This window comes from Pelobates fuscus, chromosome 13 (genome assembly GCF_036172605.1).
Source record: "Pelobates fuscus isolate aPelFus1 chromosome 13, aPelFus1.pri, whole genome shotgun sequence".
In the NCBI taxonomy this organism is placed as follows: domain Eukaryota; kingdom Metazoa; phylum Chordata; class Amphibia; order Anura; family Pelobatidae; genus Pelobates; species Pelobates fuscus.
In genome coordinates this window covers 42,420,066-42,443,980 of record NC_086329.1, presented here as the reverse complement: position 1 = coordinate 42,443,980, position 23,915 = coordinate 42,420,066, and the positions used below count along the sequence as shown (strand labels likewise).

Here is a 23,915-nt window from a genome sequence, read left to right as displayed (position 1 = left end):
AAGTAACAGTTAAAGGCTACTCCAAGTACCATGACCACTTCACTGATTTAAAGTGCATGATGCTTAGATTCTGTATGTGCAGCGTGTTACTCCATCTCCAGCAGCATCATAAGAAACTGAGACTAGCGAATTCGATTTCCAACCTGCTAATGTTAATATTGTGCATAAAAGGCAATGCATGCTCACTAAAGACAAACAAAAGCAGTATGGGGTGGGAGAGGGAGACATCACTGGAGGAGGACTGGGCTGCAGGGAGAACTTGATTTTTGATAACTGGTTCTGATAATTGCCAGTGACTGACAGAATCTTGCTTCTAAGATTGTTGAAGTAATACAATTTAGACTAAAGTAAAGAATAATCTAAAGAACCAAGGACAAGGTCCCAGGAGAAGACATCAGTGGCTTGTAGATTGCCACATTCGATAAGAGATCTATGCAGATCTAAGAGGTTTTGAAAATGTACATAATACATTAAAATGACAGTGCTGCTCTTCTTAAATGCTTACATATATTTACTTACATATCTTCCTGTACTGTTCTTATAACTGCCATTTGAAAAATAACAAAACTGTCAGTAATAATTTAACAAACCACAAACACACATACGGGACACATTTATTCTCAGCAAGATTCACACGTTTGGATCAAGAGGAAACAAAGACCAAGTCCAGGGCTATATTTACATATCAAGCGTTCTGAAGCACAAACACTGTGAAGGTCCCTACCACTACCAATGTAGCATGATCCAATAACACTTAAAGGGACACTAAAGTCACCCGACCCCATCATCTCAATGAAGTGGTCTGGGTGCAGTGGTCATATTTTAATATTAAAATGTAAAACATTGCACGGTTACAGCCACAAGAAGCACTTACGCTGCACTGACAGAGTAAAACTATATCACGTGATGCATGCGCATAAGCCCCATAAGATTGGACCATCACCAGAAGTGGTTACATCCTGGGAGGCAAAGAGGTGAACTGCACAGAAGGAGCTGGAAAAAGGCAAGTAAAACCATTTATTTTCTTAATTTTATTTTACTACACAGCATTTAAGCAGTGGGAATGTAAAACCACATTTAAAGGAACACTGTAGCATTAGGAATTCACGCATGTATTCCTAAAATTATAGCCCTGGAGTAACTATTTTGGAGCCCAACACCCACACCTCAGATTGCAATTAAAATTTACTGTACTTTACCTTTCCTCTCTCATGCGCAGCAAGTTGCCACGCTGTGCCAAGTAACATCTTCTCATAGAGATGCGTTAAATCAATTGCAGAGTGAGGAGATGCAGAATGTAGGTGCTGCACACTGTGCAGCACTGACACAGGATGCACCTCTAGTGGCAGCCACTAGAGGCGTTACTAGGCACCAATGTAAACAACGCCTATTAATGAAAAGGCAGCATTTATAGTGAAAAACCTGCAGGGACAGGCTATAGACAGCAGTGCCATCTTAACAGCATTATAGGCCCCCAGGAAAAGAAGTGCACTGGGGCCCTGCCTACACAAAAACCTACAGGAATAAAAATGTAAATTATCAATACTATTAAGCTTATATTTATTGGTACCTTCAAATGCAATACATACATACATACATACATACATACAGACAGACTGCTGAGTACACGCACGCAAGCCGACTGCCGAGTACATACACACAATATGCGGAATACATACACACACACACACACACAGAGCTGAATACATCCAGACTACAGTGAATGTGTGTGTTTGTGAGTGAAGGGTGCTGTGTATGAGAGATGATGTGTGTGTGTGGCGGTTGGAGGTTGCAGAGTGTGAGGAGTGGATGAAGCAAATAGTTGTTTTTTTTTGTTTTAAATAAAATAATACATTCTTTATGTCCCCCCACCCCTTCTTCTGACCTTTGGCAAAGAAGGGGGGGTACGACACACAGTCAGCCCTAGTGGTCCGGTGGTGGTGAGTTCTGTACAGCCTGCAGCTCCTCTGTCTCCTGTCCTCCTGCGAGCAGAATGCTGTGTGGAGCATTGCCATGGCAACGCTCCACACAGCCCGCTCGCGCGACGGACAATCTTCGTCCCTCCTCCTGCCTTCTCACTCCTCTAAGGAAAGGCCTTTGGGCCGGTGAGGGAGATCTTTGAAAATAGGGACGGCTCTCGGTGAGGCCCCCGTGCTTGCGGTAGGGATAGACCACAATAATTGGTTCGGCTGATATTATCGGACGATATTCAGGCAAATATCGGTATCGGCCACTATTGATACAGAGATATATATATATATATATATATATATATATATATAAATAAAATGTTCAGAGTCTGGCACTCTACCTTTAAATAGAACCGCAGAAAAAAGCCTCGGTGCTACACAGCGTACATGTATATCCAAGAAGAGAAGAGAGCACTCCAGAGGACTTGTTTGAAGCAATTTATTCCGTGAGGAAAATCGTGCAGAAAATCGACGTTTCGACCCGCAGGTCTTTATCAAGATACAAAATCAAGTACAAACATATCTTTATATACCCTAAAAGATTAAGGAGTGATTACTTACCCTGAATAAGATGTGCACCCGAAAGCCATGTGTGTTCGATGAGCTGTGATTGTAAAACCCGCACTGGCCGTTCCGTCGGTGTGTAGTGCGACGGGACGGAAAAAGGACATGAGCGTGCGTCTAAGTAACCCAGGGAACCAAGTGTGGGCAAAGACTTCCGTAATGTGTGTGCAGTGTGAAGATTAAGCCAGTTAAAGATACATGAGAAGAAGATATTCATTAATAAAACCACATATTGGGTTGGGCTTGTACTGTTATGAATAGACATATTAATCCTGCAGATAGGTTCATCCAGTGATGAACAGCACAATGCGTATGTGTGTTAAATACAGGACGAGAATCATAGAGGATAATAATCAAAAAGGGACAAGTGCGAAAGGACAGAGGACCCAGGTTGCAGAGGGTGTCAAAAGATGGGAAGGGCGGGGGATATGTGACAAGAAGTGGTAAAACATAAGGACATACAAACAAAACGTGACCAAAACAATGTGCACATGAACTGATCTGTATAGAAGGGTCCTGAGGTGCTAAGCAGTGTGTATGGGAGTGAGTAAAGAACTGGAAAGGTAGTGAAGTGACGTGTGGGAAGATGTTATGCAGCTGGTGGTAGTAGGCTAGGAAGCCAAGTGCTAGGTGTAGAGTTAAGGGAGAAGTGGTAAAGTAGGAGGAAAGGTGACAGGATAGGAAATCCCATATAACGTCTAGTAGGCTGGATTGTATGCGATATCCAAGTAGATACATAAAGTTGTGTATACATGGACCGAACAGGGTCCTGCACTCCAAAACGAGCGTGTGACAATGCCCAATTTACCAATAGACAATATTATGTAGAATAGAGGCAGATGAATGAACAGGACGTGGGGAGTAAATAATAAACATAAAAATAAAGAAGGTAAAAAGATAAAAAATCTATACAAAAAATGAGCAATATATAGCATCTAGTAGTAAAGAGATGCTAAGATTGCGAGAACTCAATATCACAAAAAAGAAATGAAAAATATACGGACAATATATATGAGAAAATAAATAAATAAAAATAAAATAGAATAAAATACGAAAAAATAGAAATGAATGTACAAACATATACAAAAATACCATGGACGACCATAGTAGAGACATATCAATACCAAGCGGACATGATGGTGTCCAAGTTATTGGACACATGTCAAGAGATGCAAAAAAAAAATGCATAAAAAATTCAAAAAATTCAAATAGTTGAAAAAGTTCAAAGACATGAGGGGGCTCAGCGAGTGTCCAAGAAGGCGTGGAGGGAGATGTATTCATTAAGTCCCCTTGGGTGTACGGTGTCTAGCGTTTTGGTCCAGTATGCCTCCCGTTGGAGCAGGATCCTGGATCGATCACCCCCCCTGGACAGAGGGGGGATGTGGTCAATGGCTATAAATTTGAGAGTGGGTAGACGGTGGTTCATCTCTAGGAAGTGTTTGGCCACCGGTTTTTCTGTTTTATTGTCCCTGAATGCAGTCATAATGCCTGACCGGTGTCCCCGCATTCTGTCTCTAAGCGTGAGATCGGTTTTTCCCACGTAGTATAGTCCACAGGGGCAGGATATTAGATAGACTACGTGGGTGGTGAGACAGGTAATATGGTGTTTAATGGGGTAACGCTTCCCTGAGTGTGGATGGGCAAACGAGGAACCTGTGAGCATATGTCCACAGGTGACGCAATTGGTGCATTTAAAGCAACCCGTTTTGCTGTGAGCTTTTTGTGTCACATATTGATCAGGACAGTCGTTGTGAACCAGAATGTCCCTAAGGTTGCGGTTTCGTTTGAAAGCTATACGAGGAGGCTGTGCAAAAGCCGAGTGGAGTGTAGGGTCCGAGGATAGTATATCCCATCGTCTGCGGATAGCCTTGGCGATTTGGTCACTAGCCGTGTGGTATAACAAGGGAAGGGTTACAATCTTAGGTTTGTTGGATAGCGTCGTGGGTTGTGTGCAGGGCTTGTCATAGATCTCCCAGGCCCTCTCCAGTGATTGTTTTAATGTTGAGTGAGAGTATCCTCTTTTCAAAAACGCCTGTTGCATCGACGTAATCTGTGTCTTAGTATTATCCATGTCTGAGTTGTTCCTCAGAACTCTGAGGAATTGTGAAGTCGGGAGTGATCTCTTGAGTGCCCTGGGGTGAAAGCTTGTTGCGTGCAGTACCGTGTTACGGTCCGAACTTTTTTTTAATAAAGTGTATCCAATGGATTGCTGGAAACGGAAGATCTCTACATCCAAAAATTGTATCGTATTGATGTTGCAACAGTAGCTAAAGCGTACTGGTGAGGTAATGGTATTAAGCTCTTGGATCATGCTCTCAAAGGACGAGGGGGGGGGGGGGGAAGCTGCATAACATCTTCCCACACGTCACTTCACTACCTTTCCAGTTCTTTACTCACTCCCATACACACTGCTTAGCACCTCAGGACCCTTCTATACAGATCAGTTCATGTGCACATTGTTTTGGTCACGTTTTGTTTGTATGTCCTTATGTTTTACCACTTCTTGTCACATATCCCCCGCCCTTCCCATCTTTTGACACCCTCTGCAACCTGGGTCCTCTGTCCTTTCGCACTTGTCCCTTTTTGATTATTATCCTCTATGATTCTCGTCCTGTATTTAACACACATACGCATTGTGCTGTTCATCACTGGATGAACCTATCTGCAGGATTAATATGTCTATTCATAACAGTACAAGCCCAACCCAATATGTGGTTTTATTAATGAATATCTTCTTCTCATGTATCTTTAACTGGCTTAATCTTCACACTGCACACACATTACGGAAGTCTTTGCCCACACTTGGTTCCCTGGGTTACTTAGACGCACGCTCACGTCCTTTTTCCGTCCCGTCGCACTATTGGTGACGTCACTACACACCGACGGAACGGCCAGTGCGGGTTTTACAATCACAGCTCATCGAACACACATGGCTTTCGGGTGCACATCTTATTCAGGGTAAGTAATCACTCCTTAATCTTTTAGGGTATATAAAGATATGTTTGTACTTGATTTTGTATCTTGATAAAGACCTGCGGGTCGAAACGTCGATTTTCTGCACGATTTTCCTCACGGAATAAATTGCTTCAAACAAGTCCTCTGGAGTGCTCTCTTCTCTTCTTAGAGATAGATATATATATATATATATATAGATAGATAGAGATATATATATATATATATATAGATATATAGAGATAGATATATATATATATATATATAGATAGAGATATATATATATATATATATATATAGATAGAGATATATATATATATATATATATATATATATATATATATATATATATATATATATATATATATATATATATATATATATATATATATATATATATATATATATAATGTGAGAGGTGGCGATGGCCTAGTGCACGCAGGACCGACATGTCCATAATGCCTCACAGGCTCTGGGGGCACAAGAGTCGAGGGATCGGCAAGAAGGAAGTGCACAGCACTACCCCTACCAGTCACTCAGAGTAGCGTGGTTGAGCAGAGCAGATAGCAGTACAGGAGCTTCAGCACAGCAGGGTACAGGAAACTAAAGCTACTGTACCTACCTGTACCGCGGTCCACTGCATTCGGCCATGCTACAAGAGAGATAATGAGGCACAGCAGGGAGGGGAGAGGACCACTACGAAGGGACACATACACACGCTAAAGGACAGGGAGGGAGAGAGGGGAGGGGAAAGGACCACTAAAGGACAGGGAGGGGAGGTGAACAGAAAGCAACACTAAGGGACAGGGAAGGGAGAGGAACAATAAATATTCTTGAAAAAAAAAAAAAAAAAATCTGACTGGCATGTATATTTTGTGCATTTACCACTTATCGGTAAGTTATCTGACTAGAAGTTCACAGATTATCACTAGCAGCTCTAAAAAAAAAAACAAACAATATCGGTTGATTCCCAAGCTTGTGGGGCCCCCGGGCAACTGCCCAGTGTGCCCATGCGTAAAGACGGCCCTGATAGACAGCAGAACCACTACAGGGAGTGCAGAATTATTAGGCAAGTTGTATTTTTGAGGATTAATTTTATTATTGAACAACAACCATGTTCTCAATGAACCCAAAAAACTCATGAATATCAAAGCTGAATATTTTTGGAAGTAGTTTTTAGTTTTAGCTATTTTAGGGGGATATCTGTGTGTGCAGGTGACTATTACTGTGCATAATTATTAGGCAACTTAACAAAAAACAAATATATACCCATTTCAATTATTTATTTTTACCAGTGAAACCAATATAACATCTCAACATTCACAAATATACATTTCTGACATTCAAAAACATAACAAAAACAAATCAGTGACCAATATAGCCACCTTTCTTTGCAATGACACTCAAAAGCCTGCCATCCATGGATTCTGTCAGTGTTTTGATCTGTTCACCATCAACATTGCGTGCAGAAGCAACCACAGCCTCCCAGACACTGTTCAGAGAGGTGTACTGTTTTCCCTCCTTGTAAATCTCACATTTGATGATGGACCACAGGTTCTCAATGGGGTTCAGATCAGGTGAACAAGGAGGCCATGTCATTAGATTTTCTTCTTTTATACCCTTTCTTGCCAGCCACGCTGTGGAGTACTTGGACACGTGTGATGGAGCATTGTCCTGCATGAAAATCATGTTTTTCTAGAAGGATGCAGACTTCTTCCTGTACCACTGCTTGAAGAAGGGGTCTTCCAGAAACTGGCAGTAGGACTGGGAGTTGAGCTTGACTCCATCCTCAACCCGAAAAGGCCCCACAAGCTCATCTTTGATGATACCAGCCCAAACCAGTACTCCACCTCCACCTTGCTGGCGTCTGAGTCAGACTGGAGCTCTCTGCCCTTTACCAATCCAGCCACGGGCCCATCAAGACTCACTCTCATTTCATCAGTCCATAAAACCTTAGAAAAATCAGTCTTGAGATATTTCTTGGCCCAGTCTTGACGTTTCAGCTTGTGTGTCTTGTTCAGTGGTGGTCGTCTTTCAGCCTCTTACCTTGGCCATGTCTCTGAGTATTGCACACCTTGTGCTTTTGGGCACTCCAGTGATGTTGAAGATCTGAAATATGGCCAAACTGGTGGCAAGTGGCATCTTGGCAGCTGCACGCTTGACTTTTCTCAGTTCATGGGCAGTTATTTTGCGCCCTGGTTTTTCCACACGCTTCTTGCGACCCTGTTGACTATTTTGAATGAAACGCTTGTTTGTTTCGATGATCACGCTTCAGAAGCTTTGCAATTTTAAGAGTGCTGCATCCCTCTGCAAGATCTCTCACTATTTTTGACTTTTCTGAGCCTGTCAAGTCCTTCTTTTGACCCTTTTTGCCAAAGGAAAGGAAGTTGCCTAATAATTATGCACACCTGATATAGGGTGTTGATGTCATTAGACCACACCCCTTCTCATTACAGAGATGCACATCACCTAATATGCTTAATTGGTAGTAGGCTTTCAAGCCTATACAGCTTGGAGTAAGACAACATGCATAAAGAGGATGATGTGGTCAAAATACTCATTTGCCTAATAATTCTGCACTCCCTGTACATTAAGTTGTAAAGGTTCTGGTCACTATAGTAACTTTAATTCTGTTATTTCTGGAAAATGTAAATAAGAGGACACACTCTTAACACACAAAGCATTTCAGCAAACTAAAGTGCTTTCAGAGTGTCCCTTTAAGAGTCTATCAAAATGAATTACTCAAAAATGATAAGACTGAGTGTAAATTTTAGTCTTTTCATAGATATTTAGAAGTAATTTTGTGATGTCTGACAAAGACTATAGGTGAACCACCACTTAAAACATTAGGGGTTACATACAAGAAGTGTCTGCTCTCAAATGTGGTGCAAACATAAAATAGTTAAGTAGTCACCAATGCAGTGAGAGTGCTGGTTCCACTGGTTTCCATGGTGACTGCTCCACCTTTAGCAATTTAGATCACTTTTCAGAACAAAACACTTTTTGTACATGACCCCCATTGTTTCTCTTGGCTAGTGCGGTAGTCCCACTAGGTTTTTTACTAAAGTATTCTCAACTTGAGAAATTTAGAGACTGCAAGAGGGGCTTGTTGGGTGATAGCGGGGGTGGGGGGGATCTACTAAGAGGTGAGAGCGCAGGGGGGGTCTCTGCTAAGAGGTGACAGCGGGGGGGGTCTCTGCTAAGAGGTGACAGCGGGGGGGGTCTCTGCTAAGAGGTGACAGCGGGGGGGGTCTCTGCTAAGAGGTGACAGCGGGGGGGGTCTCTGCTAAGAGGTGACAGCGGGGGGGGTCTCTGCTAAGAGGTGACAGCGGGGGGGGTCTCTGCTAAGAGGTGACAGCGGGGGGGGTCTCTGCTAAGAGGTGACAGCGGGGGGGGGTCTCTGCTAAGAGGTGACAGCGGGGGGGGTCTCTGCTAAGAGGTGACAGCGGGGGGGGTCTCTGCTAAGAGGTGACAGCGGGGGGGGTCTCTGCTAAGAGGTGACAGCGGGGGGGGTCTCTGCTAAGAGGTGACAGCGGGGGGGGTCTCTGCTAAGAGGTGACAGCGGGGGGGGTCTCTGCTAAGAGGTGACAGCGGGGGGGGGTCTCTGCTAAGAGGTGACAGCGGGGGGGGTCTCTGCTAAGAGGTGACAGCGGGGGGGGTCTCTGCTAAGAGGTGACAGCGGGGGGGGTCTCTGCTAAGAGGTGACAGCGGGGGGGGTCTCTGCTAAGAGGTGACAGCGGGGGGGGTCTCTGCTAAGAGGTGACAGCGGGGGGGGTCTCTGCTAAGAGGTGACAGCGGGGGGGGTCTCTGCTAAGAGGTGACAGCGGGGGGGGTCTCTGCTAAGAGGTGACAGCGGGGGGGGTCTCTGCTAAGAGGTGACAGCGGGGGGGGGTCTCTGCTAAGAGGTGACAGCGGGGGGGGGTCTCTGCTAAGAGGTGACAGCGGGGGGGGGTCTCTGCTAAGAGGTGACAGCGGGGGGGGGTCTCTGCTAAGAGGTGACAGCGGGGGGGGGTCTCTGCTAAGAGGTGACAGCGGGGGGGGTCTCTGCTAAGAGGTGACAGCGGGGGGGGGGTCTCTGCTAAGAGGTGACAGCGGGGGGGGTCTCTGCTAAGAGGTGACAGCGGGGGGGGTCTCTGCTAAGAGGTGACAGCGGGGGGGTCTCTGCTAAGAGGTGACAGCGGGGGGGGTCTCTGCTAAGAGGTGACAGCGGGGGGGGTCTCTGCTAAGAGGTGACAGCGGGGGGGGCTCTGCTAAGAGGTGACAGCAGGGGGGGGCTCTGCTAAGAGGTGACAGCAGGGGGGGGCTCTGCTAAGAGGTGACAGCAGGGGGGGGCTCTGCTAAGAGGTGACAGCAGGGGGGGGCTCTGCTAAGAGGTGACAGCAGGGGGGGGCTCTGCTAAGAGGTGACAGCAGGGGGGGGCTCTGCTAAGAGGTGACAGCAGGGGGGGGCTCTGCTAAGAGGTGACAGCAGGGGGGGGCTCTGCTAAGAGGTGACAGCAGGGGGGGGCTCTGCTAAGAGGTGACAGCAGGGGGGGGCTCTGCTAAGAGGTGACAGCAGGGGGGGCTCTGCTAAGAGGTGACAGCAGGGGGGGGCTCTGCTAAGAGGTGACAGCAGGGGGGGGCTCTGCTAAGAGGTGACAGCAGGGGGGGGCTCTGCTAAGAGGTGACAGCAGGGGGGGGGCTCTGCTAAGAGGTGACAGCAGGGGGGGGCTCTGCTAAGAGGTGACAGCAGGGGGGGGCTCTGCTAAGAGGTGACAGCAGGGGGGGGCTCTGCTAAGAGGTGACAGCAGGGGGGGGCTCTGCTAAGAGGTGACAGCAGGGGGGGGCTCTGCTAAGAGGTGACAGCAGGGGGGGGCTCTGCTAAGAGGTGACAGCAGGGGGGGGCTCTGCTAAGAGGTGACAGCAGGGGGGGGCTCTGCTAAGAGGTGACAGCAGGGGGGGGCTCTGCTAAGAGGTGACAGCAGGGGGGGGGCTCTGCTAAGAGGTGACAGCAGGGGGGGGCTCTGCTAAGAGGTGACAGCAGGGGGGGGGGGGCTCTGCTAAGAGGTGACAGCAGGGGGGGGGCTCTGCTAAGAGGTGACAGCAGGGGGGGGGCTCTGCTAAGAGGTGACAGCAGGGGGGGGCTCTGCTAAGAGGTGACAGCAGGGGGGGCTCTGCTAAGAGGTGACAGCAGGGGGGGGCTCTGCTAAGAGGTGACAGCAGGGGGGGGCTCTGCTAAGAGGTGACAGTGGGGGGGGCTCTGCTAAGAGGTGACAGTGGGGGGGGGGCTCTGCTAAGAGGTGACAGTGGGGGGGGGGGGCTCTGCTAAGAGGTGACAGTGGGGGGGGGGGCTCTGCTAAGAGGTGACAGTGGGGGGGGGGCTCTGCTAAGAGGTGACAGCGGGGGGTGGGGGAGGCTCTGGAGAAGTGTTGCTGGATATGACAGAGATCAGGAAGCAGGGTTCTAGTCAGTTGGTCACTCACCCGTCTTTAGCTCGTGCTTCACAGTGAGCAGGTCTCCTTCCCGGGAGGGCCCCTCCATGTCCCGCCAGCCGGGAGCCCCGCGGATGTGTACAGTATATCCTGAGCTATGCGCTGTGTAGATGACTTTCCCCCGATCCCTCCGCCTGACGGGAGCACCACGGCACGGTGCAACTCAGCGCCAAGCAAGTAACACTGCCTAACTTGTCAACCGAGCGCGCGCACTGATTGGCCGCTGACAGGTGTGGGCGGGGCCACGAGCACCCGCTCCCCGGAGATTCCGTACCCCACAACCTCCAAGGTTGAGAGAAAGGGGGCGGGCGAACAAGAACGTCAACATACGAAGGCTGGCGTTCATTGGTGAAGACTCGACGTTGGCCCCGCCCACTTACAGTTTTCTGACAGCTTGTCTTGAAGGTGGTTGGCTGTCTGCTGTTGTCCGCAGAAGGGGTGAGTTCCCGCCTTTTTCTGAGGTACAGAGCCTCTCAGTATTCACTACACATGTACACTACACATTTACAAGATATGTATTTACTATCCGATCAGGTGTTACCATGGTAACCGACTGCAATTCTAATTAGGGTGTAGGAGGCATTCTTGGACATTTATTAATTGTTATTATTTATATAGTGTCAACATAGTCCATGGCGCTGTAAAAGGGCAGAGGGATTTACAAGGTTATTCACTAGCGGGTCAATTGATAGGAATGTAAACAGAAGTTAATGTTTTAGGCCAAAATATGCCAGTTGGAAAGATATTCCCACTCAGCTATGTTTTCTCTTTAAAGGGACAGTTTAGGCACCATAACAACTGCATATCCGTTTTCCTGGCACTGCAGGAGCCTGCACTGCCCCTCTCCCTCCCACCCCCCATCCCATGTTGGTGAAGGGGTTAAAACCCCTTCGGTAACTTATCTGAATCCAGCACTGATGTTCCTCGGCGCTGGGTCAGGCTCCGCCCACGCTCCTCCCCCGCCAACGTTAGCCTAATGCGCATGTGCGGCAATGGCAGCGCGTGCGCATTAGACCTCCCCATGGGAAAGCATTATTCAATGCTTTCCTATGGGGATTCCCGCGACGCTGGAGGTCCTCATGCATAGCGTGAGGAGGTCCAGCGTCGTTTAAAACATTTTTTGTGTTCTAAGAACACAGCAGTCCCTGTAGTGGCTGTCTGATAGACCTCTACTAGAGGAGGAGTTAACCATGCAAGGTAATTATTGCAGTTTATAAAAACTGCAATAATTACACTTGCAGGGTTAAGGGTGGTGGGAGTTGGCACCCAGACCACTCCAATGGACAGAAGTGGTCTGGGTGCCTGGAGTATCCCTCTAAGATAGCCTCTTCATCATCTTCTGGAAAATCAATGGGTGAAGATAAGCGTGAACAATACCTCGGTGGTCTCCTATCTGAATCAAGGAGATATGAGGAGTTAAGATCTAATGTATATCCTCTTATGGAGAGAAAACGTGCTACTTGTTTTTCTCTCCTTAAGTTTAAAGGGCAATTCAAACGTGGACCCCTCGCTCACAGTGCCTAGAGGGATATTGGCTATACCTCACTGATGATACCTTACAAGGTTGAAACGATCGTCTGGGGTTGCTGCATCTCTCGTGCAGAGTGAACTTGCTGGCATTTTGGATCAGGGCCACCTGTACGGGTGGGACCATTCTGATATGTTCTCTCTGTAATGGCACAAGATGAGCTAAAACCAACTTGAGATCTGAGCGGGGACCCACCGAAGGGCAGGCTAATTGAGCTGTTGTCCATTCTCACCTCTTCTACTACTTTTTTTTTGTTTTTTGTTTTTTTCTGGTCCATCCTCTTATGGCTTGGGCATAAGTTCACCTGGCATGACTTTCAGCAATCTATCTCCCATGTCAGGACAACACCATGGCGGATTTACTCAGCAGGTGGACCTGGATCAACAAGAATGGTCATTATCAAAGGAAGCTTTCCTTCATGTGTCAAACTACTAGATTCCGCAGGTGGAAAATCAGATTCCTGTCGAGAATGTTCAACTCCATGCAGAGGGGACATATGCTCTTACCAGACCTTGGAACTTTTTATTTTTTGCCAGTTGGGATATGCCTTCTGTTCAGTTACACTCATTTTCCTCTACTCAGGGGGATCCAGAGGGAGAGAGTGAGAATTAATTTGATTATCCCATGCTGGCCATCAAGACCCCGCTGTCCCTCTAATAGAATCCACCACTGGAACTACTGAAGCAAACTCATCTTCTGTCTAAGGGTCCAATATATGTGAAACACAACCCCAGTGAGAAATGTATAAATTTGGAGCAAACCGGGACTTCCCCTGAATTTTGGGTGAAGTGTCCTGGATGAATCCCCGAAGACTTCCTCTTGTCTTCAATAGATATATGCAAATAGGATAGGGGAAAATCTGCTAAACACAAGCAAAATAAAGAAACATAGCGTATAACTGTGTGGGGACTGGTATTAATGTGTAATCACAATTGGACACTCACAGATTATTGGAGTTAAAACAGCCTTGAAAGGTATCTCTTTCTTCAGTATCCAATGTGTTGTCCCTCCTCACATATTCATCAACGAATGGATGTATATATCTCAGAAGAAAAAATATATACAGAAATTGTAGTGCACTTCCAGAGTTTAAGTAAAAAAAGTTTTAATAACTTACATTCAGGTAAAAAATAAACAGCATGTCACCATAAGACGTCCTACGCGTTTCGTCCTTGGACTGGACTTCCTCAGGGACTTGGTGAGATAAGGTGCAATCACAAATATTAACAGCAATCTGCTGTTAATATTTGTGATTGCACCTTATCTCACCAAGTCCCTGAGGAAGTCCAGTCCAAGGACGAAACGCGTAGGACGTCTTATGGTGACATGCTGTTTATTTTTTACCTGAATGTAAGTTATTAAAACTTTTTTTACTTAAACTCTGGAAGTGCACTACAATTTCTGTATATATTTTTTCTTCTGAGATATATACATCCATTCTTTGATGAATATGTGAGGAGGGACAACACATTGGATACTGAAGAAAGAGATACCTTTCAAGGCTGTTTTAACTCCAATAATCTGTGAGTGTCCAATTGTGATTACACATTAATACCAGTCCCCACACAGTTATACGCTATGTTTCTTTATTTTGCTTGTGTTTAGCAGATTTTCCCCTATCCTATTTGCATAAGGGTCCAATATTGCAGCTAGTTCCTTTATCTTTCAATCTCATGACATGTAACTTAAAAAGGATAAGGTTAGGATTCTCATCCCTGTCATCTTTTATTTGTAAATATAATTTTTATTAGTTTTTGGTTCTTGACATTAAACTGAGGTATCAAGCATGTATCAAAAACAAGGAGGCATGCAGGCCTCAAACAGGAATAGCAGAAAAGAGGTGGTGGTTAAGTACCATGTGGGCTCGCAGGCCCCATTTTCAGCATATTGCGTATTGGCTCGCAGTCCTCAATTGTGTGACATTGACTCAATAACATAAATACGCCACTGTGCTGAACAATCTCTGCTGGATGTGATGTTGGCTTCCAGCCGCTTCTGTATGTACTTGCACCACTCACATGTCTATGTGGTTCCCGTTACGGGGGAAAGTGTCTTGCTAGCATAGGGGCATGTCAGGACATCGTCCCGCAGAGACGTGTAAGGATCGGTTTTAACTGAGAAGAAGGATAAAGGGAAGAGAGAAAGGAGGAGGGGCTTGGGTTTGTCAGTTCTAGTTGTCCTGTTGTTATTGGAGTTTAAGAGCAAAGTCTTCCTTAGCTGTGTTCAGGATCCAGTGTGTCCAAGTCTCGCTATAGGCTGCAGTGGTGTGGGTGGTGCTTATTGTTCGTTCTTCTATCGCTCTTAGGGCTTCCATCTAGGTGAACCATGTCTGTGGGGGGGAGGAGGGGAATAACTGTCTGCTTCCAGTACTGTGTACTTGAACTTGTTTGGCTACGTTTAAAATCCTTATGGTCATAATTTCTTATATTTGGATCTGGGGACGGTCGTGTGATGGAGGAGCATCGCTGCCAGATCTAGGGGGGTGGTGCATCAGAGAACTCCTCTAACATACTGTGGATTCCCACCCAGTATGGTCTAATCATCTCACAGTAACACCATAATTGCAGGCTGGTGCCTACCTCCTTTTCACATCTCCAGCGTATGTTAGAATGGTCTGGATTGATGGTGTGTAAGAGGTTCGGTTTGCGGTACCAATTGGTCAAGAGCTTTAAGGCGTTTTTTTGGCAGGGGTCTCCCCCTACTGCATGGAGTACAGGAAGGAGATCCCGTGCGGTTGGGGGTCTGGTATGTATGCATGCTCTTACAAATGTGGAGCGATCCCGCGTGAGTGCGCCTTCCGTGGGGGGTGTTAACAAAGTGGACTAGCTGCGCATGTTTGAAGTGATGTTTGAAGGTGGGTGTGGTCTCACCTAACAGGTCCGATAACATCTTGCATCTGTTTTGGGCAAGTATGTGGTAAACGCGCAGGGAGGGAGTTGGTATAATGTCACTGAACGTGTTCGGGTCCAGTCCTGGTGGGAAGTCCCCTTGTGCGTCAGTGGGAGTAGTGGGGAGGCACAGGGCGCCAGGCCGTGGGTCCCGGAGGCTTCAAGCCACACTTTTAGAGCCTGTCTCGTGTCCCTCAGGGAGTCTTGGGCCCCAGGGCAGGGTTGAGATTAGCCTTCTGGCCCTCCTCCGCCGCCGCCTTCCATAGTTTGTGGACCTTAGGTTTCGTCCATTCCAGCACCCGTTGGAGGTATGAGGCCACATAATACAGGTGAAAGTCCAGCATTAAAGGAGGCCAGCAGTGGTGGGTAGAGGCTGTCTGCAAAGCTTTTATAGTATCGCAGCGGTAACCCACCTAGACCGGGGCTTTTGCCCGGTTTGGTGGCTTTTATTGCCATTGCTAGCTCCTCCGGGGTAATAATTTTTTTTACTTTTTTTTTTTTTTGTAATTCTTTATTTTTGTCATTCATTGGGATACAAACATGCTTATAAGATCATGTCTGCAAGAGTGAGTAGGAAAAAAAAGACGTAAAAGTAACATGACATGATGAAAATGCTGCATTTTTTAAAATAAACTGTACAGGCTATACAATCATGTCTAAGAAGTAGGATATGAATATGATATGCCAGAATACTGAAAAAGCTAATAAGTAGCCCACCTTCACTAAACAGTAAGAAAATATTTTTTGGGCCCCAGGGCAGGGTTGAGATTAGCCTTCTGACCCCCTCCTCTTCCGCCGCCTTCCATAGTTTGTGGACCTTAGGTTTTGTCTATTCCAGCACCCGTTGGAGGTGTGAGGCCACATAATACAGGTGAAAGTCAAGCAATGCTAGCCCCCCCCCCTTTCTTTAGGCAGCGTTAGTGTTGGAAGTTTCACCATCGGTCTGTTCCCATTCCAGATGTAGCGGCCCATGGCGGATTCTTTAATAGTAAAGAAGGGTCTAGGGATCGTGATGGGGATGGCTTGAAGCAGGTAAAGGAGGCGCGGGAGCAAGTTCATTTTGATGACTTGGACCCTCCCCAACCACAATATGTGTGGGTGAGCCCAGTCCTTCCTCTCCTGTTGGAATTTCTCTAGCATGGGGGTGAAGTTTTCCTTCCACAGATCCCCACTTCTCTTGGTCATCCATGTGCCCAGGTATCAGATTTTATGGTTGGACCATTGGAACAGGAAGCTGCGGCGGAGGGGGTCCGCACGTTTGGTTGGCGTTGTGACGTTCAGGATATAGGATTTACAGAAGTTAATCTTTAAGTTGGAAATGTCACCGAATTCCCTAAAGGCCTTCAAGATGTTGGGTAGAGTGATTTCTGGTGTGGACACAAAGAAAAGGAGGTCGTCTGCGTACGCAGCCACCTTGTGGTGAACGTCCCTAGTGGTGACCCGCCCCCCCCCCCCCCGATGTCGCTGTCCTGTCTCATATGCATCAGGAAAGGTTTGAGGGCAAGGACGAAGAGCAGAGGGGATAGGGGGCAGCCCTGTCTTGTGCCGTTAAGGATGGAGAATTCAGCTGTTAGTGCCCCATTAACCAGGACCTGGGCGGTAGGCTTGTCGTATAGGGCCTCTATCAACCTCCTCAAGTGTGGTCCCAATCCCAAGTGAGCCAGTGTCTGAAATAGGTATTCCCAAACCACTCAGTCGAAGGCCTTCTCCGTGTCCATTGATAGTAGGAGAAGGCCCCCTGCTCCCTCCCCGTTTCCAAATAGTATTATCCTGCGCCTCACGGCCCTGCATGAACCCAGGAGGGGATATGCGCCTGAAGCCTGGTCGCCAGGATCTTGGCCAAGAGTTATATGTCACAGTTAATGAGTGAGATTGGCCTGTAGCTACAACAATGCTCTCCGTCCTTGCCCTCTTTGGGTATGATGGTAATGTGTGCCTTTAGCGCTTGTCTCGGTATATGCTGGCCTTCCCGGATTGCATTAAAGGAGACCAGCAGTGGTGGGTAGAGGCTGTCTGCAAAGCTTTTATAGTATCGCAGCGGTAACCCATCTGGACCGGGGCTTTTGCCAGGTTTGGTGGCTTTTATTGCCATTGCTGGCTCCTCCGGGGTAATCGTTTTTTTTACTTTTTTTTATTATTATTTATTTTTGTCATGCATTGAGATACAAACATGCTTAAAAGATCATGTCTGCAAGAGTGAGTAGGAAAAAAAGACGTAAAAGTAACATGACATGATGAAAATGCTGCATTTTTTAAAATAAACTGTACAGGCTACACAATCATGTCTAAGAAGTAGGAGATGAATATGATATGCCAGAATACTGAAAAAGCTAATAAGTAGCCCACCTTCACTAAACAGTAAGAAAATGCAATATATGAATTAAGGAATGGGCTTTGACTAGTACAAGAGAATATACGTGGTAGCTTTTAATGAGTAAAAACGAGTTATAGGAAACTCCACCAAGGCACCCATCTACAACACATTTAGGAGACACTGTTGAGCGCTCAGCTGGGAACCACAACATTAGAAATTACTTAAGCCTTCACCCGCACAGGAGGCAGTGATATAGGGAGTATGGAGCTGACGACCGACATCCCAGACCCATCTCAACTTCCAAATTGGCAGGAGCTGTGCCCGATACAAGCCAAGGTAAGTCCCCTGTGCACTGCACCACTTCAGCTTGCCAGCTCGATCTTTCCAGGCGGTGGGAATGCCGCTGGGAAGATGTCTCCTTCTAGTGGGCTGTGATCTGGACTGCTGTTTGGAGGATTCCTTGCTTGGATGTGGGTGTTGTCGAGCTTGTTTGTATTGGCTTTTTGAAGCCGGTTGGGGGAGGGGGGCACTGAACTGGAGATTGTGCCATGGATGCAGGCTTTGTAGGTGGCCTTCACCGCTCCTCCCAGCCTCTCCAATACTGTTGGCACATGATGTTGAATCTTTGCCTGAATTCTGCTTCCCAGTTGCTGGGTTGTAGGTGAGCTTGTGCAGCTTTACTGTCGGCAATATTGGGGAGGCCACATATAGGTCACCTTCACTGGTGTCGCCCAGGAGCGCCGCAGTGGTAAGTACTCGCTTGGTGGGGGCCAGGATATCCCCAGACATAGACCCAGGGCAGCTGCTGGTTTGCGAGAATGGTGTTTGTAATTGACTCCAAAGTCACTCTAGCGATGCAGGATGAGGTTATTCGTGCGGGGATTATCTGTATTAAGGCATTTGCCCCTTTTAGAACACTTATATATCGATTTCATGCAGGAGCTTAATCTGCCTGCGACCTTCAAGGATGACGTCCAAGCCCCGCCCCTCCTGCCATCTTTACTTTGCTTAATACATGGAAAAGAACTGCCTCAAACTCTGTGCTGTGTCATCTCTCTCTCTCTCTGCAGCTAATATACTGAGCTTCTTACAAGCAGGTCTGGACAAGTGTTTAAGATGCAATACTCTCAAAGTGCAAGTTTCTGCACTTATTGGGACTAAATGGGCACTTTGTGAAAGCAGTTTTAAAAATCAAACCTCCTATCAAAAGGTTTTGGGATTTATTATTAGTCCTGCAGTAAGTACCTTACAGAACATCCCTTCGAACTTTTGGAAGAAGTACCTTTGAATGTCCTCACTTCTGCTTGTTGCTCTGAGTAGAAGGGGTTCCGAGATCCAGGCATTTTCCTGTGAAGCCCCTTTCACCATCATTTATGAAGATAGAGCTATTTTGAGAACAGTTCCTGAGTTTAGGCCAAAAGTGGTCCTTTCCTTTCACATTATTTATGAAGTTGTCCTTTCAGCTCTTTTTTTTCTAATTCTACCTCCGAGGAAGAGCTAAGATGGCATAACCTGGATCTTGTCAGAGCCCTATCGATCTATATCGATAGGCCTTTCTCTTAGAGAAAACCTTCTCTACTTTTTGTCCTTATTCTGAGATCAATAAAGGCAAACCTGTTCAATGAGTTGGTGGATTATCTCAGTTATTACCTTTGCCTACCGATCTCAAAATCCAAGTTCTCTCTGGCATTAGGACTCATTCCAATAGGGTGCTTTCCTCTTTATGGACTTATGCAGCAGGTGTTTCCATTGAACAGATCTGCAGAGCAGTTACATGGTGATCTAAGAATACCTTTATCAGACACTACCACTTGGATGTCCTTGTTGTTGCCTGTGGCGAAACCAACCTCGCCACTGGGCCCTGGAGAAGCCTGTTTGCTAGCCTCCTACCTGCTGACTATGGCCCCTGGGTTATTTGGGGCATATTGTACTTTATATTGCTGCTACTGGCCCTTTTAAAATCATCGATGGACATATTGGGACTTTTTGGGATTGTGGCGAAACCGACCTCGCCACGTGTCCTTGGAGGGGGCTGATTGCCCGCCTCTTGCCTTTGGACTATGGACCAGACTTTATGGGAATGTGATACCCCAGATAGCTATACCATGGAGCCTATTCATATAATGAAAGACTATGGGAAAGACTTTAGCTCCATGGCAATTGTACTGTGTGAGTAGGATCTGCGCGCTATTCGGTAGTTTTGTGCGCGCAGATCCCAGCTATCTGGGGATAGGTGAAATGTCTGTGTGTTATGTGTAAAAGGTGAATTTATGTATTTTAAAGTGTTTTACTGTCTTTGTGTCCCCATGTGCTTAATGGAGTCTGTCTCTGTGCTGGGAGATAATTGAATTACTTCTCCAGCACAGAGAAGGCCCTGTAAACCTGGAAAGCTAGGGGTTTTAAAAGATACTTTACTAACTTTTGAACCCCTGGTCTGATCCATGCCATTTTTTTAATATGTTGTTCCCCTGAATGGATTGATTGTGGATATGTATTTTTATGTGAATGTGATGTATGGTTTTGAAGTTACAGATATTGTGTAAAAGTTATGCATAAAAACTGTATTTTCCCTGGCTGTAATAATTATGTTAACTGGTTATCTGAGGGGAGGGAACCTGGGGGTTGTAACCATTATGCTATTGGTTGTTTTGTCCCTCCCTGTGGGCGGTCTTATATGTGTAAGATGGAAATAAAAGCAGACTGGGTGTGCTAGCACCTGAGATCATCTTGTACCTTCATGAAGTTTCGGCTCATGTTTGGGGGATTGGAGAACTACACTCTGGGGATTGCTATAATCACTATACTCCCCAGGGTATTATCGCTGAGCTCTGCTAAGAGCTGTTCCTGTGCCTGCTCTCTGGAATTCGGAGAGGGCCATCTACTGGAAGCTAGACCCTGGTCTTGGGTCCAGAGTGGGTAGCGTGGCGAGACCCCAACCAAGCTGCGGCGGTTCGTGGGAGTCTACAGTGGTTATGGTGTCTGGTGGAGTGCTTGGAGACCTCGGAAAGCACTAGGAGCATCCGTCAGCGGAGGGTACCCGGTCGGGGTGCCAGCGGTTCCGTTACATTGCCTTATCTTTATTTATTTGAATAAAGTGTAATTTAGCATGACTTGTTGTCAGATGTTTTTTTTCCCTCCCTTGTTTGGTAGCTTTGGTATTGCCCATAGTGATGTTTCCATAGATTTGACTAGAAAAACACAAAATGTATTTCATACTTTGCTTTTTCCCGGTCGTAGTCCATGGCAGCATTGCAATCCCTCATTTTCCCATAATCCCATAATTTTCTTTGTTTTTTGTGTGAGCTGCTTACCAGGCACGGGAGGTGGGGAAGGATGCTCCTACTTATGCATTCTTTCTTTATTACCTGTCCAATAGGTGTTGTAAGCGGGACATACATAGAAGTGTTATTTTAATATACCCATTTAAAGCAGGGGTAGACTGCATTCTGCACTACAGATGTTGTGAACTACATCTCATCTTATGCTTTGCCAGCATTTTGGCTGTTCGAGCATTATTGGAGATTTAGTCTACTCTACTACATCTGGAGTGCCAGAGGTTGCCTACTCCTGTTCTGAAGGAACACTCCAAGCACCATAACCACTACAGCACTCTCCCATGGTTGGCTAAATTGTGAAACCCTTTGGGAATGTTTCATGACTTACCTGTGGTATACTAGATGTTGGTCACAGAGTCCAGGCAAGCCCTAAGCTACCATCTTGCAGCTGCCTTAGGGCAAACTGACCTGTAAAGTGCAAAATAGTAATACTTGGAAGAGGGATGCACAGGGCTCATGCCAGTCATTGCTTGTATTGAGGCCTCCCATACCATGCTAGAGAAAAATATCCTCTACCGTGGTCTACAAAGCCACGCTACACCACAGGTAAGACATACAAAGGGGGAGTTAAGGGACACCGGGGTGGTATGTGTGCTTCGTGTGTGAGGAGCATGTCCTGTTAATTACAGTGAATAAAATCACTTTTATAAGTAATTTCATTTTATAAGGAAAGTGCTCACTTGCGGCTCAGAATCAGATGCATTTCAGTCTGTGCTGGGGAGAAAGGACATGGCTTAGGCTACAGACAGAAAACTGCAGCTTTTGAAAGCTACTTGTAGATGTACCCCTAAAGAACAAATAAGGAAGTATATGCATTCATCTTTTCACTGGGTTATTTTTAAATTGTAAAACAAAATCTCATGGGGGGATGTTAAGCGATAAAGTAAAATAAGAGACACAAAATGAAGGTTAAGAGACACAGGAGGAGCAAAAGGGGAGAAAACATAAAGGATAGGTTCAAAGACAAAAAAGAGGGTGAATACACAAAACCAGGAATGAAAATGGCAAAACGGGTGACAAAAAGATGGGCTAAGATACAAAAATGGGTAAGAATGGCAAAGAGTTAGTTACAGGACACACAGGCGAAGACACACTTTGTGGAGATGGTAAAACCTGTCTAAGCCCTACAGTGTAGGACCTGCTTATTGGCTGTAGGACCGGCATCAGTTGACCGCATTCTCAGCCAATGAGCAAGGCCTTGCACTGCTGGGATAGTTCAGAGCAGAGGGATTACAGCATCTCTTGAAGGAGATGTCCGGTGCCAAGCCGACCCCTTGTAAGTTTGCAAAGAGTTCAAATACTAATTCTGGAAGGGAGCCAGGTCATTTTTAGAATGGTTTAAACTAATTTTTAGAATGGTTTAAACTCTTATCTGGGGTGTGCCCAGTGCTGCTTCAGCCTCCTCTACGGCTCAGTAGCTTCCGTTAGCTTTCACAAACTAAGCAGTGAGGTGCAGGGCTACCGCATAGGCTGAGAGTGTCAGGTGATAACTCTCAATGCCATCAACTGCAGACTTTCCTGGTATCAGGAGAGCAGCAAAAGTATGAAGCACTGAAAGACACTTTAACAACTATCTTATCAAGATGAGTTGGACACACACGTGTGCTGTATAAGTCTATCAACATTTGGACATTTCTTCCATGCTGCTCAGTGTGTGGTTAACATGCTTTCTCATGACCTTAAGTCAGTCTTTGTGATTTATAATCATATGTTGGACAGTGTCATGACAGACTTCCAAATAATATAATTTGGGTGGAAAATATTTATTATATTATTTTAAATACATAAAATCATAGCTAACTTTTTTTTTTAAATCTATGTGATTGTAGCATTGTCCATAAAGTGACAATTCCTTTTTGAATACATTTGTATTATTATTGGCAAAGTACTTTTTAACTCTGCAAGTGATGTAGAAATGGTTAATTCACAGAAAAATATGTGTTGTCAGTCTAGCAAAATAAGTTATTTATATCTTACAAAGCAAATGAACATGCATTTTTATTTTTCATTTTCTCCTGGTAAAGTGTTTTTTAAAGTGTTTTTTTTTTTTAAATTTAGGGGAGGGGATTGGGTAATAGGCCTGCCATGCACTATAGTTAACAATGAGTTTTGTGGGTAATGTTGGTTAACCTCTTTACTACTAAGTTTAAAAAAAGGGCTGCCAGAAGTGGGGAAAGTACTCGAGTATAAGACGAGTTTTTCAGCACATTTTTTGTGCTGAAAAACCCCCACTCGTCTTATACTCGAGTCAGTTGTCTGTATTATGGCAATTTACATTGCCATAATAAAGACATGGACCGGGGGCTGTCAGGAAGCTGTAACTTACCTTCACAGCAGCTCCTGTCAGCTCCCTTCTCTCTTCTCCGGTGCGTGCAGCTCCCAGGTCAGCTTCCTCTGCAACTCTCGCGAGAGCCGCGGGGTCAGAGCCCGTGGCAACGCTCCGCGCGGCCGCGAGAGTTGCAGAGGAAGCTGCACGCACCGGAGAAGAGAGAAGGGAGCTGACAGGAGCTGCTGTGAAGGTAAGTTACAGCTTCCTGACAGCCCCCTCCTACAGCCCATCCACTGGACCACCAGGGAGTGAGAGCCCCCCTCCCTGGCCAGCTAACAAGCAGGGAGGGGGGACGAAAAAATAAAAATATTAATAAGAAAACAAATAATACTAAGAAAAAAAAAATTAAAATAATAACATAAAAATAATAATAGAAATAATAATAAAATAATAAAAAAAATAGTTACCTAAAAAAAAATAACATTAAAAAAAATTAAAATAATAATTAATAAAATGCCCACCCCCACCAATGCTCTGCACTCACACACACACACTGCATTCATACACACACTGCACTGCATTCATTATAAACACACTGCATTCATACACACTGCCCTCACACACA

The 23,915-nt window shown here is 45.8% G+C and overlaps 2 protein-coding genes across 3 annotated transcripts in view; one reads left to right on the top strand and one right to left on the bottom strand.

Annotated features, from left to right (window-relative positions):
* Positions 1–11,187, bottom strand: part of RPS6KA5 (ribosomal protein S6 kinase A5) — a 60,428-nt gene extending 49,241 nt beyond the window's left edge. The window contains exon 1 of the mRNA XM_063440137.1: positions 10,948–11,187. Within this exon, the coding sequence (XP_063296207.1) occupies positions 10,948–11,005 (58 nt within the window). The 5' untranslated portion in view covers positions 11,006–11,187. The remainder of the gene's footprint in view (positions 1–10,947) is intronic.
* A 40-nt stretch (positions 11,188–11,227) lies between these two features.
* Positions 11,228–23,915, top strand: part of DGLUCY (D-glutamate cyclase) — a 165,618-nt gene continuing 152,930 nt past the window's right edge. Inside the window, exon 1 of one of the 2 annotated variants that reach the window (XM_063440139.1) lies at positions 11,228–11,394. The gene's annotated coding sequence lies outside the window, so the exon portion shown is untranslated. Of the gene's footprint in view, positions 11,418–23,915 lie in introns of both variants that reach the window. The other variant, XM_063440141.1, reaches the window with a different exon arrangement.